General features: G+C 39.1%; 1 protein-coding gene across 1 annotated transcript in view; it reads right to left on the bottom strand.

The window, feature by feature from the left end:
- Positions 1–14,756, bottom strand: part of PALMD (palmdelphin) — a 103,868-nt gene that overhangs the window by 26,273 nt on the left and 62,839 nt on the right. Inside the window, exon 3 of the mRNA XM_032217514.1 lies at positions 10,430–10,510. Within this exon, the coding sequence (XP_032073405.1) occupies positions 10,430–10,510 (81 nt within the window). The remainder of the gene's footprint in view (positions 1–10,429; positions 10,511–14,756) is intronic.

The raw sequence follows: 14,756 nt of genomic DNA, 5'->3' as shown, positions 1-14,756 counted from the left end.
TTCCAAGGTTCCCCGAGAACTTGATGGGGTTCTGTGAGAAATTAAGGAACAATAAACGAAGAAAATCCCCCAAATAAGACCAATTTTGTATAACTTTGCCTTTTGATCAGCGACCTGGGATTTTTTTAAAACTAAAGATTATATTGTAAACCTACCCAGCAATCAAGGAGGTATGCAACATCTCCTTGAAGGTTTGTGCTTAGCAAACATTTGCTATGCAGCAATCCAAAGAGGGCCTTTTTAATATTAATACTGATTTCCCTTCATTTATGATTTATATTAAACCCAGTTAACTTGCAAAATGAACGTATTTTCTTCTTCTTCACCAAACCTTAGGATCAATCAAGCTGCTACGCCAGTTAGGATGCTTCTGGTTATTGTCCTGCTTTTTAATTTTTATCATTTTGCAAAGTTCTAACTTCTGAATTTAGTGTTCCTTATTGCTTTGTTTTATTGTATCTGCTCAGGGATTTCTTTAATGAAACATGGACTTAAGTAGTTATAAATAAAATATGTTACATAATTGATACGTTTTTATTTTGCAAGTATCCTGTGAAATTTCCGTAGGTGCTTAGAAGGTTTTGTTTTTAACCAAAAGGCCTGAGGTTATGGAAAGCTATGGAGCTCACCTTTCCTGTAACCACTGATTGGTCATTCCCTGTTTCTTGCCCTTCCCATCCATACAGGAAACACAAACCTCATTGGCTGGGTCCCTTCTTCACATAATCTCCTTTGATCCTTTATTTTTTTCTCATCACCTTAGCATCATAGTTCTGATATCACACTAATAAAAACAATAGGAAACAAGGTGTTCTTGTTTGCAACGTATTTTCAGATCAGTGGTACACACGTGGCACAAAATGCCAACATCTTTGTGGGTGACTTAGAATTTCAAGTCTTAAACCACCCCCTTTACTTGAGATTTATTGACATTTCGTATGGACTCATGAAAATAAATAATCAAATCTGTCACCAACCTCAGTCTCTAATAAATCCATTCCCTTCATGTCATGGTACAATTCACAATGGACATCTTAAGGCCACATTATGCAGGGAAGATCATATGAATCTTACATGCTTCTGGCTTCCATGCAGAACACATCACTCAATCTGTTATTTGTAGCTAGGCTCTAAATTATAACTATATTTGTTCTGACCCACTTAAAGAGATGCCCAAAAAATGGAATTAGCCCAAGATTTGGGGAGACTATGAACAATCCACCAAAAGAGATCAAAGGGCAAATCAATGTAGTCAAGCTGATATTCAAGAGAACTTGTTAAAGATAGATTACAAAAAACCCCACATCTGGTTGTCATCTACTGTACGGCACAGAGCTCAAATCAATGAAATACATAATTTAAAAGCTACATCCCATATTAGACAATGACTCTGTATTTTCTCAGGTATTGGGTGGCAGGAGTAGTTGCACCAGTGGTGGGATTCAAATAATTTAACAACCGGTTCTCTGCCCTAATGATTTCTTCCAACAACCAGTTCACCAAACTGCTCAGAAAGTTAACAACCGGTTCTCCCGAACTGGTGCGAACTGGCTGAATCCCACCACTGAGTTGCACATAACTAAGCACACTGAAGCAGAGTCTCACAAGTATCAAGAATTAACAGGACAGTGATACCAACATGGAAATCAGGCCCTTTAACAAACTCACATTTACATATCACCCCCCCCTTTACGTCAACAACATCGTCAACAACATCATCACGGGTCTCAACAAATTTCATATGAGATTAGAGAAAGAGTGGGCGAAAGTGTGTCTAATGTGATATATGTCATTATAAGCTAGTAATGCTTCTCTGGATTTACATAAAATAAGCAAGCCAAATTTCTGTAAACAGGATTAATTCTCACAAAATTTGACATCAGAACTCAAAACCAGATAAAGTAATAGCAAATGATTTTAACCTGCTAGGGCATTTCATAGCTGTTGTTTTTTTTTTTTGGGGGGGGGGGGAAAGGAACTTTAACAACACAATTAACAAGAGACTGTGGAACTTGCATACATAGAAATGTATCTTAGAAAGTCTAAATAGACACAATGGGTTTTTAAAAGATTAGATATTACAATTGTTCATTGATAAATTGTTTGCAATCACTTCCACATGTTACCTGCCTCTGAATAATCACCATATCTTTCCCTCAACTCAATTTTAATCCTAGTTCATTTTAGTTACATTTTACATCTGAAGTGAAGCCTTTTAACTTATGCCTTTCAGTAGTTTGTTAGGACTAAAAGGTGCTACTGTTAGACTCTTGATTATGGCTACGCTATATCAATAAAGCTCTTCTCTAATTCAGAGGAACTGAATCTGGATAGCTCTTGAATTTGGCTCAATCAAGATGTTTAGGGTGTGGATTTTTCTGAATCTGATGTACACCCAAACCTTCTTGAGTTGAGTTTGAGTTTTATTTCATTTTTATGCCGCCCTTTTCCCTAAGGGGACTCAGGGCGGCTCACAACTCAGAAAGGGAAAGGGGGGATACAAACAGTTTAACAAGAACACAAAACTATACATAGTTAAAAAGCACAACAATCATACCATTCGAGATAGGGGCAATGATTCTTTAGTCCCAGGCCTGTCGGAACAGCCAGGTTTTAAGGGCTGTGCGGAAGGTCTGGAGGGTGGTGAGGGTACGAATCTCCACGGGGAGTTCGTTCCAGAGGGTCGGAGCAGCCACAGAGAAGCTCTCCTCCGGGTAGTCCCCAGTCAACACTGGCCGGCGGATGGAATTCGGAGGAGGCCTAGTCTGTGGGATCTAATTGGTCTAGTGGAGGTAATTGGCAGTAGGCGGTCTCTCAAGTACCCAGGTCCAATACCATGAAGGGCTTTATAAGTGATGACTAGGCATATGAAAGCATATGCCTCTGATTGGAGTACTATACTAACTATTGTAACATGCTTGTAGTCTTGTTTTATTCTACTCCATGCCTGCCAAAGCTTTAGATTTGATGAGTTTCCTGTTGTTGTTGCTTTAAAAAAAAACATGTTTGTTAGGCAACCAAACACCCAAGCACCTGAAATGTCCTGAAGGGGTTAAGAAATGAATTCTGTAGTTGTATAGCAACTACAATTCCATTTATTCTTCTATTTTCTGATTGGGAGAAGATAGCCTTCCAGGGCGAATCCTAAAACATCCTATACAGCTGCCTATCAGAGATGGAAAACTCAAGAACTAGTCTGAAAACATTGCTTCCTGCTTACATTGAAAGATGCTCAGATAATCTTTTCCCAAAACACAATCCCTTTCATGAAAATAATCTTGTAAGGGAAAGCAACAAAGTTGATTCGTTTCTTCAGCATTAAACCAAATGGTTGCTTTCCCCCCAATGAACATTTTAAGGAAGGACCCCTAGTGGCACAGTGGTCAGAATGCAGTATTGCAGGCAAACTGTGCCTACAGCCTGGAGTTTAAATCTGAGAGGACTGCAACATTGACTCAAGGAGCCTTTCCTCCTTCTGACGTTGGTAAAATGAGCACCCAGATTGTTGGGGGCAATATGCAAATAATGCTTACATTGTAAACCACTCAGAGAACATTGCAAGGCACTATGGGGCAGTATAGAAGCCTATATGTTATTGCTAAGTTAAGATTTGTTATTCCTCCCAGTTCCCCATATCTACAAAGCATACCACTGTCAGATATAAAGAATCAGGATAATTTGTAAGGTTGCAGCATAGATGATTTATTCAAGTCCATACACAAGAATCTTGTCAACTAAAGTTCCACAGTAAACTGGCACCAGAAAAGGGCACCATAATTTGGGAGGAGTTGGAGTTGACCTGCTTGTGGGAATGCAATGATTCTAAGCCAGTGGTGGGATTCAAATAATTTAACAACCGGTTCTCTGCCCTAATGACCAGCTGGGTATGTGTGGCTCGGTGGTCATGTGAGCGTGTGGGTGTAGCCAACTCAATGTCACTCACGTTGATGGGCGCCAGAGGTGGGTTCCTACCAGTTCGCACCTATTCGGTAGAACCGGTTCGTCAAATCTACCGAACCGGTTAGAAGAGGTTCCACCAGTGGACCCGGAAAGCAGGCCACACCTACAGAAGAGGTTCCAAAATTTTTTGAAACCCACCACTGGTCCTTGGCTATGATTATTCTACACTATCATGCTCCTATTTATAAAACTCAGTGCCTCTGTGGAAGGTAAGGATGACTACTGCATTTGTGGTGCAATCAGAACATTGCGTGTGTTGAAGTTGTTTTAATGCAAACCAAAGATGCCTTTTAAAAAACAAGTTTACATCATATTCTTATGCATGCCAGTGCTGTGTGTGAGGTAATTTAAGGTGGTTCTGACAAGTGTTGTCGGCATCTTCATATCCAGTCATATGGGCGGCAAGCCACTCCCACAAAGGAGGCCACACCCACAGAGTAGATTTGAACAATTTTTGAAACCCACCACTGATGGACGCTTTGCCTTAGCTGTCACAATGTAATAAGGGTTAACCTGAGAGGCAGTTTCTGTAAGCAGGGCAATAAAGATTAGGCTAGAAACAACACCAGAATGTTTCCTTCCTGCCTTCCTTACAGGATTAGCCCTTTAAAGTGGAAAAAAACAAAAGGAGATTTCTTCCAACAATCGGTTCTCTGAACTGCTTAGAAAATTAAAACCGGTTCTCCCGAATAGGTGTGAACTGGCTGAATCCCACCACTGTTCTAAACTGATGAGGTGTTTAACTCCGTCCCCCCAATTCTGCCTGCTCTTCTCTTACATCGACAGGCAAGATTAAAGGAAGATAAATTGCCTTTATATAGGCTGACCTACAGCTTGCATCTCCCCAATTGATGCTGCATTCACTGGCACTATGGAGATTAATCTGAAAAATGGACAATTTCATGTACTTCAGACATATCTTCAAAACAGCAATCAGGAACCTATCTGTAAGATGCAATATTGGCAGGAGAGCTAAAGTAACACTGTTTCTGGTTTTTCAGCTTGTAACCAAGAGTAGATCTGACCTTTCTTTATTAGAACAGCTGTTCAATTAAACTCCAATTCTCTCAGCGATTCCTCGGTTTTTAATTATGCCTTTTACAAAGAAATGTCTGGCTGTTCTTTAATTACATTTTCTTGAAACAGAATCAAAAGAATCTAAAACTCTGCACAATAAAAGTATAATTGTTATGATCAATAATATTTTAAATCCTGTTGGGTTGGATAAAACTGGAAATTATGACTGTGATAATAATATAGAATGTTAAGATTTATATTAAAAGTAATGCCATAATTTTATTTAATATAGAGCATACTGTTACTAAATTATGATAGTAAGAACAAGATGAAACCTTTGTTTAAATGTTAGAATTAATATAATCAGGGTTTCTGGCAGAAATGGTGAAATTTGCAATATTTATAGTGAGTAAACAAAGAAACTCATCCACCCAATAGTAAACCACAAATGATATAGGAAATCTCCAATGTACGTAAGTTTGATTACTACTATGATAATGATGCCAATTTGGGCTAATAGGTAATGCTCCAGACTAGAAGCCAGGAGACTGTGAGTTCTAGTACCACCTTAGGCATGAAAGCTGGCTAGGTAACTTTAGGCAAATAGAGGAAAAAGGGGCATTGAGTATTTTCGCCACCTTGAGTTACTTATGAAATAATAAAGGAGGGATTAAAAACATTTAATAAAGGCTAACATTAGTTTATGATAGAATCTATATTTAGCAATAGCAATAGCAGTTAGACTTATATACCGCTTCATAGGGCTTTCAGCCCTCTCTAAACGGTTTACAGAGTCAGCATATTGCCCCCAACAACAATCCGAGTCCTCATTTTACCCACCTCGGAAGGATGGAAGGCTGAGTCAACCCTGAGCCGGTGAGATTTGAACAGCCGAACCGCAGAACTGCAGTCAGCTGAAGTAGCCTGCAGTGCTGCATTTAACCACTGCGCCACCTCAGCTTTTGGAGATCTATGTTCAGTTCTGAGTACTACAGTTCAACAAGGACTGACACAAACAAATCCAGAGGGTGGCTTTCAACAGGGTAAAAGAAATTTCCTAGAAAGTTGGTAATTTTTCATTCTTTTTCTCTTAAAAAAGACTTCCCTGTCTTGTAGAATTTCATTAAATGGGCCTTCATGAAATGACATGGAAGTCCCTTTTAGATGTGCTGCTATGTCTCTTATGTGTTTCATGACCTGGTTTGAGAAGGGAGAAATTGTAAAGAAGATGACTTTAATGGGGATATGCAGAAACTGTTGCCTAAACAGAAGGGACTGAAGCATTTTTAAGCCCAGAACAGTAAGATAACATTCAGAAATGGATGTTGCCTCCCTAATTCACTGAACAATAAGGAGGTACAGCACACAGTCAGAATTGCAAGATTCTGTAATTGTAGCTAATCATGCCTATCTCAAAAGGAGTTTATTGAACAATTTCCTGTTGAGCTGATTTCATAGTCTACACTGGCTGTAGGCTTTACTTTTCTGGATGAAGCCATGCTTATGAATATCTGGAATTGAACCTTGAGTTCCAGCTCTAAATTCATTAAGTTGGGAGATTCAGTCAAGGTTCTGGATCACATTGGGAGAATATTCATTCATGCATGCCTCCATCCATCTACAGATGGTCCTTGATTAACAACCACTCATTCAGCTACTGTTCAAACTTAAGATGGTGCTGAATACTTCATAAGATGACCTTGTATTCATGGCTCTTGCAGCATCCTGAAGTCATGCAAGCTGTTCATGATTTGTAACTTTCCCTGTCGGCTTTCCACAAGTCAATGGGGAAGCTGGCAGGATGTCCTCACTTAACCACATGGTCCTTGCTTAGCTATGGCATTAAGAGCTGCAGTGGCACAGTGGTTAGAATGCAGTACTGCAGGCTACTTCTGCTGACTGCCAGCTGTCTGCAATTTGGCAGTTCACATCTTACCAGGCTCAAGGTTGACTCAGCCTTCCATCCTTCCGAAGTCAGTAAAACGAGATTGTTGGGGGCAATATGCTGGCTCTGTAAACTGCTTAGAGAGGGCTGGAAAGCATTGTGAAGCGGTATATAAGTCTAAATGCTATTGCTATCCGTGGCCGACTGCTGAAACTGTGCCAGCTAAGTGGCCCAGTCACATGGTTTTTTTTTAACTTATCGCTTAACAATGGAGTTTCTGTTCTCAATTAATGTAATTAAATGAGGACTGCCTGTATCATGCCATACCATAGTTTCTTTATCCATGGTTTACAGAACAAGCCACAATCACTGCTATGCTGCCTAGAGATGTTCTAGTAGGTAGGATACAGAGGATGATGATGATGATGATCATCATCATCATCATCGTAAGAAAAAGAACTGGAGAAGATAACAAAATACAAAGACCTACAAATAGAAAGAGAACAACTATGGCAAAGGCAATCAAGGGTAGTACCCATAGCAATATGCCCCTTGGGTGCAGTCCCAAAACAACTGGAGCACCGCTTGAACACCTTAGGCATTGACAAATTTGCCATCAGTCAATTGCAGAAGGCGGCTTTACTTGTAATTGCTTCGATCCTGCGATGATATCTGTAACACCATCAAAACTCCAGATGTGCTTATCCCAGGTCCTTGGTAAGGACTTGATAGGTAAACAAAAATGCCAAACCCAGACTGAACATCTGGCTGACTGTGCGATGAATAATAATAATAATAATAATAATAATAATAATAATAATAATAAGTCACTGAAAATCAGATGGTCAAGATCTTGTGGGATTTTCGTATACAAACGGACACAATACTGGCGCATAATACACCAGACATCACACTGGTTGAGAAAAACAAGGTTACAATCATAGACATCGCAATACCAGGTGATAGCAGGGTCGACGAGAAGGAATATGAAAAAAATCGCAAAATACCAGGACTTAAAAATCAAAATTCAACGATTATGGCACAAACCAGCAGTGGTAATTCCAATGGTAATCGGCACACTATTCCAAAAGCACTGGGATTACATTTTAAAACAGTTAAAAGTTGACAAAATCACCATCAGTCAAATGCAAAAAGCCGCACTGCTTGGATCTGCACGGATATTACGAAAATACGTTACGATGTCCTAGGCCCCTGGGTGGGGCCCGACTAGTAACCAATGCCAAATCCGGCGAAACAACTGGCGGCTGTGATACAATTCTGTTGTTGCGAATAATAGTAATAAATTAGTACAATTTATACAGCCAAACCAAAACCAGATGAACCCTACTATAAGTTAGTTCAGTAACTATGTATACATTGGGAGCAGAGACTGCTGCTTTGATGTGTGACTTTTAATGTAGTGAAAACTAGTGGCAGTCAACAACTGAAGAGAATCCTGGAGCAATTTGATCCCCAAAACACTTGTGTGACGGGACAGACCCAGCCATCTGAGCAAGATCCATTAACAACATTCCTTTGCTGCTGTCGATTTTTCCAGTGTGGGCAGTCTGGAAAAGCTGAGAAAGATTGTTTCTGCGATTTCTTTAACAATTCCCACATTTTTGTAGTTGAGTTTGACAACCAAATACTCTCATTTGTTCTCTTGTCCCCTGGGGAAGGCTCTATTTATGATTCTGGCATGGATTATTTTTTTTGTGGGGGGGGATACCTTTTAATAAATAAACATTGTGGGGAGTTAAGGATGGTTCAGTTTTTAATATGCTATGAAATGTCAAGCTGTCCTTGATAAGCCGAGCTGAGAGCATGCCGTCATTTTTTCCTCCTCCCTTTCATTTATGTCAGGCTCGTCATTTGATTCATCTATAATTGAGATTCTATTCCAAGCAACTTGGCAGGTTTAACATCAGTGTAACATTTGCAGATGACTCCCCAAAGTGTAGGAAGTGGGGTTAAAACATCTTTTCCTTAGACCCATTATTATAATTGACGAAAGTTTTGCCAGATAAAATCAGTTACTGTGTGAGTGAACACACCCTGTCGGAGAAACACACACACACACACACACACACACACACACACACACACAGACACACACACACACAGACACACACACAGACACACAAAGCGCCATACTTTATACAGGAATTATTTCTGACAATGATCTCATCTGAAATACCATGACCAAGCAGCACAAGCCAATCATTTGTGTGTCTGCTAAAATCCTCTAAGCTGAATAAATTGACAGTAGGAATATAAAATACAATATAGGTAAACAATATTTTGGAATAAATAGCTAAGTATAAATAAATATAGAATTGTACATAAAAAATGGATAAGACCATGAATGCAAGATAGAAATGTATAGAAGGGAAAACACTAACTGTAAAAAAAAAAACCGATACAGAACTGCTGTATGATATATGACGGCACTTCTTGTTCCTATGTTGTGTTAAGTCATGTGTTTGTTTTTGTTGATGTGTTTAAAATAAAAATTAAAAATAAAATAAAATCCTCTAAGCTTACTTAACGGAGTTGACTTTTTCTTTAACTATTAAAAGTTCAAAATGCATCAATAAAATTTAAGCCGCAACCATTAAAGAAATGAGATCTACGAATTAGATATTTATAGCTTGAGCTGTATTGATTATACAATTTATTTAAATTCAACACACACACACACACACACACACAAAGTGTTGGAATGATAGGCTGTAATAAAAGACTAATTTATAGGCATATTCATACAGCATAATTCTAAGCATACAGTAGATTAGATTTTCCCTCTAGACATATAGTATTAGTAACATCTCCCAACTTCTTGGCCTGGTGGACACATTCAGATTGTTAACGAACTGGTGACACTTGTAGAAAATGTCTACTTGTGAGATTGGCAGATGCACAAGTTTAAAATCCAAATACTAGTCTACAGCCAACCACCAATCTTTTGGAGTGTGTTTGGGGCCTAGAGGTATTGTGAGATGGGCAGATTACACAAGTTTAAAATTGAAATGCTACTCTACAGTCAACCACCAACCTCCTGGAATGTGTTAGAAGTATTCTTATAAATAGGGCCATTAGCTACTATTTTGCTTTCATAACTAAGACAGAACTAAAACTCACACTCTCTTGGTTTCTAGGCTGGCACCTTAATCACAACATCAAATTGGCTCTCTGTAGTTCCCAGGAGTCAAAAATGACCAGATACCACCTAGCTCAGTGTTTCTCAACCTTGGCAACTTGAAGATGTCCGGACTTCAACTCCCAGAATTCCCCAGCCTGGCTGGGGAATTCTGGGAGTTGAAGTCCGGACATCTTCAAGTTGCCAAGGTTGAGAAACACTGACCTAGCTTATCTACCTTTTGAAGGAGAACAGCAAGTGGATGTACTATGCATGGGACCTTGACTGAATATAGAGAGTGAAACTATGAAACAGGCTCCCACAGACAGAGTTTCAGTATTCTGTCCCCTATTCCTCCATCACAAAATCTTGGTTTGTTTGGATACATACATTTCTAAAGAAAAAAATAAAATAAAAGAAGACCTTACCTTTAAATGCTGGTGTTTTAGCTTTTCTTCTTCCACTTTAAGGCGCCTCTGAGTTATTTCTTCTTGTAGCTTCCTTTTGTCCTGAAAATGGCAAAAACGGGAGATGGTATACATAATGTTGCTATTTTTTTTAAAGTCCATACATCATGGCTGCATTAGGTCTGCAATACAAGCTTTAAGCATATCCTAACCAGCCATTTTCGATGTATGGTATGTAGCAGGGCCTAGTCTTCTTAAGGTTCCTGGTAGGTTTTTATGCAGGTGCTAGATATTTGTGCAATCAAAGGCAGTGCTCGTTAACAGATGGGATTAAAGGTAATTACACTCCTCTTTAGGAATTATTTAGTGTGCTAAAGATTTGCAGGAGTTGCTTAAATTCCTGGAAGTGCTGTCTTTATTGCCTCATTATCACGGGAGAACAGGGCAGATAGAAAGCCCTCCAGCTCTTATTTGCTTGTAACCTAAGAACCACGAAACCACTAACTAAAACCTTTTGCTCCAATGAGTCTCCAACTGTTGTTGGCTGCATTGTTATTACCCTGTAGAGCAGTGTTTTTCAACCACTGTGCCGCGACACACTAGTGTGCCATGACATAGTGTAAGGTGTGCCGTGGGAAAAACACCTGCCGGGTGTTTTTGCCTCGGGACATCTCTGTGTCCCGAAAGTTGCTTTCGGGACACAGGGATGCCTCTATTAAGTCCCTGCAGCCCTGCGTTTACTTTAAAAACGCGGGGACTGCCGGGAGGTAGCGCACGCAGGGACGTCACTGACGTCCCATGCGTGCGCCCATAGCAACAATCGCGGAGGATTCAAGAGAATTACTTTATATATAGTCAATATAGGCACAGAGTTAATTTTTTTAACATTTTCTAATGGTGGTGTGCCTCGTGATTTTTTTCAGGAAAAAAGTGTGCCTTTGCACAAAAAAGGTTGAAAAACACTGTTGTAGAGGACAATCAGATTGTCCTGGGTAAGGAAGGGCAAAGGACGGCATATTGAAAGAGGTAACTGTGAAGAAGAAGCAGCCCAAAGGAATGCAATTGATTGATGGTGGTTTGCTTTGGGGTTTTTTATTTTTGCAAGAAGCAATGGTGGCCTAGTTGTCACATATAAGCAGTTTACAAACCACAATTGCTGGGCTCATATATTCTAAACTAGATGATTGCCCAACATGAATTGCAAAGTCACCTTTGGAACAGAGAGGGGCAGAGAGGAAAGGTATATCAGACGAGTTTAAAAGGAGGTGAAGAAAGCTTATTACAAATTTGAATGGAAAGGTTTTCATTCAGCGCATGAAAATGTTGGAAACAGAATAGGCAAAAGCCTTTTTACTGTACTTAGCTAGGTTTCTCTCATCACAACTATGGACTACCACATTTCAAAAACTTATTTATATCTGCAGTTTGGTCTTTGCTCTTTGCTCAAGGCAAACTAACTCATTTGCTTAAAAGACACTACATTCAGCAGAGATCATGGTGTAAAATAACTGTGGAAATGAACTACAGCTTTTTCCCTCAATCTTAGCAACTCCTAGTGAGATATATAAATTTGATAAACTTAAATTTGATAAGTTGTATTGATTGCAACGCACAGAATTCTCCAGCAAGCTGGCTGGCGAATCCTGGAAGTTAAAAGTCCCTGCATTTTCAAGTTGCCAAAGTTGAAAAATCCTGATCTATAGGACCCTGTTACCCAGAAATAAACAAAATGGTTACCATAAATACAATTGGTACATGTTGTGATTAAAAATAAGTTCCGAAAATCAGTGTTTAAACCAATAAATGAGGGAACCAAGATCAGAATCCCCCTACAATTTTGTGAGAACCCTCAGCATGATATTCATTTCCCCAGTTAGATGTTACAGCTGTGAAATTAGAATAATTATGGTAGACTGGTGGTTTGACCATCTTGTGATTAGAATAAAAAGAAAGTAAAGCTGAATCCAGATAAGTATGAGCTGTTAACTGTTGATAATTCCATTTGATGGGAGGATATTTGACCTTCTATTGGCCTAGAAGAACAGGCTCAGGTCTGCATGTTTGGATAAGTGTGATGGCAAGAGGTGCTTTCAATCGGGTGAACTTAATTTATTAACATGCTGATTGAATTTACCAACTTTGCTAAGACTGAATTGGTCTATTTTTATCCATGAACTGGTTATTCCCTGGCACAGATTACTGTATGGAGATGTTTTTGAAGGAAACAGTAATGAGCAGATTTCTGTTGGGTGTGTCTACCAGGGAGTGTATCAGCTTCATTGGTTTAGAGGTCACACTCAAAGGACTAATTTTCATTTATAAAAAAATTCCTTGATGCCTTGAGTCCTGCTTGTCTAATGAAACAATAACTCCACAATATGTGTCAAGCTCCACACAGGTGACGAAAATCTAGGGAGCAAGAACTATCTATGATTTCAATAAGATATCTTTGAAACTAGTTGGGGTAAATACAGAATCTTGGAAACTGTAAGAATTTTTTTTGTCAGAATGCACACAGTATGACTATGTTGAGACAACCCAGGAGCAAAATAGAATAAATAGAGGTTTTCCTCTTAAACTCGTATCAGCCCAAAAACCTTGCTGACTCATTCCCTGCCTTATATTCATTGTAGCAGCTGGTCAGCTCTTAAAGTATTTTCCTGACATTTTTCCACATTCAGCTATAGTGAGTTAGTTAAGGTGGGGTCTCTGAATGCTACAAAATGCTTCTGTCCAGTTTCTCTTCAATTCAGCTAAGTTGTCACTTGCTTAAGCTATTAATGACCTTGTTTGCTATCTCTTGATTGCCTTTAATCTTGTATTTTCTTCATTTCCTTTTCTGTATCCTTATAGTATTTTATATTACGAACCAGGAACTCTATTCATTTACCTGTTTTCTGTGCATGGATAAAACAGGAGAAGGGAGGACCTTCTTAGTGGTGGCACCAACATTAAGGATTTTCTTACATGCTGGCTGCTTGTAACAGAAATGTGAAACCATACTTTCATAATCTAGTCTTTCCTTTCTGACTGGCATGTGGTCATTAATGTTTGCTGGCTTTTTCAGTGATATTGTATGCAGTTTTATTATTGCTTTCCTATTTGGTTTTATATCATATTTTACTAACTGGCTATTTTATTGTTTAATTTTGTACTGAAAAGTACTGTAAATTGGTTTATGAGGAGCATATGGATAGAAAAATAATGTGATTAAATAAAATAAGAAATAATTAAACCTAAGAGTTCCAAATCTTTAATATTATATTAGTGAGATATCATGAAAGTTTTACAGAAAATAGATGATAAGAAATGGGGCATTACAGGATATCTAATAAATTCATTGTTCAGAAAAAAATTATTCTTGCTGAAAAAATAACTTTGCCGTAAAGAGAAGTAAAGAGCAGGCATTTTATACAATTAGTCTTCAATTTACAATAGTTCATTTAGTGGCTGTTCAAAGTTGCAATGGCACTGGAAAAAATGACTTATGACCATTTTTCACACTTACAAATGTTGCAGCATCCCCATGGTCATGTGATCAAGATTAAAATGCTTGGCAACTGGTTCATATTTATGATGGTACCAGTGTCCCAGGATAATGTGATCACCTTTTGCGACATTCTGACAAGCAAAACCAACTGGGAAACCAGATTTATTTAACAACCATAATACTAACTTAACTGCATTGATTCACTTAACAACTGTGACCAAGAAAGATCGTAAATGGGACAAAACTCACATAACAAATGTCTCGCTTAGTAACATAAATGTTGGGCTCAATTGTTGTAGGTTGAGGACTACCTATAGCATTTCGTGATTCCCAGCGAACCTTGGAAAAAGCACTGTTGACTTACTGACATGTTTGATGTTTGATGTTTAATAAATTTATAGGCCACCCAATCCCGAATGGCTCCGGGCGGCTTACAACAATACATTTAAAAATAGAAGTTAAAAGCACAAAAACATAGATTAAAAAGACCACATACACCCAGTCTGATCGGGGCTGGAACTCAATCGTGAGTTCAACAGCCCGGGGCCTGCCGGAATAGCCAGATCTTAAGAGCCTTACGGAAGGTCATGAGAGTGGGTAGGGTCCGGATCTCTGGGGGCAGTTTATTCCAGAGGGTCGGAGTGGCTACAGAGAAGGCCCTCCCCTGGGTAGTTGCCAGCCGACATTGTCTGGCTGACGGTACCCAGAGAAGGCCCACCCTGTGCGATCTTATCGGTCGTTGGGAGGTATGTGGCAGAAGACGGTCTTGCAGATATCCGGGTCCTAGGCCATGTAGGGCTTTAAAGGTGATAACCAGCACCTTGAATTGTGCCCAGAGACCAATGGGAAACCAGTGCA

The sequence above is a fragment of the Thamnophis elegans genome, chromosome 5 (assembly GCF_009769535.1).
Source record: "Thamnophis elegans isolate rThaEle1 chromosome 5, rThaEle1.pri, whole genome shotgun sequence".
In the NCBI taxonomy this organism is placed as follows: Eukaryota; Metazoa; Chordata; class Lepidosauria; order Squamata; family Colubridae; genus Thamnophis; species Thamnophis elegans.
Note: the sequence above shows the minus strand (reverse complement) of the source record. Positions and strands in the feature narration are given on the sequence as shown.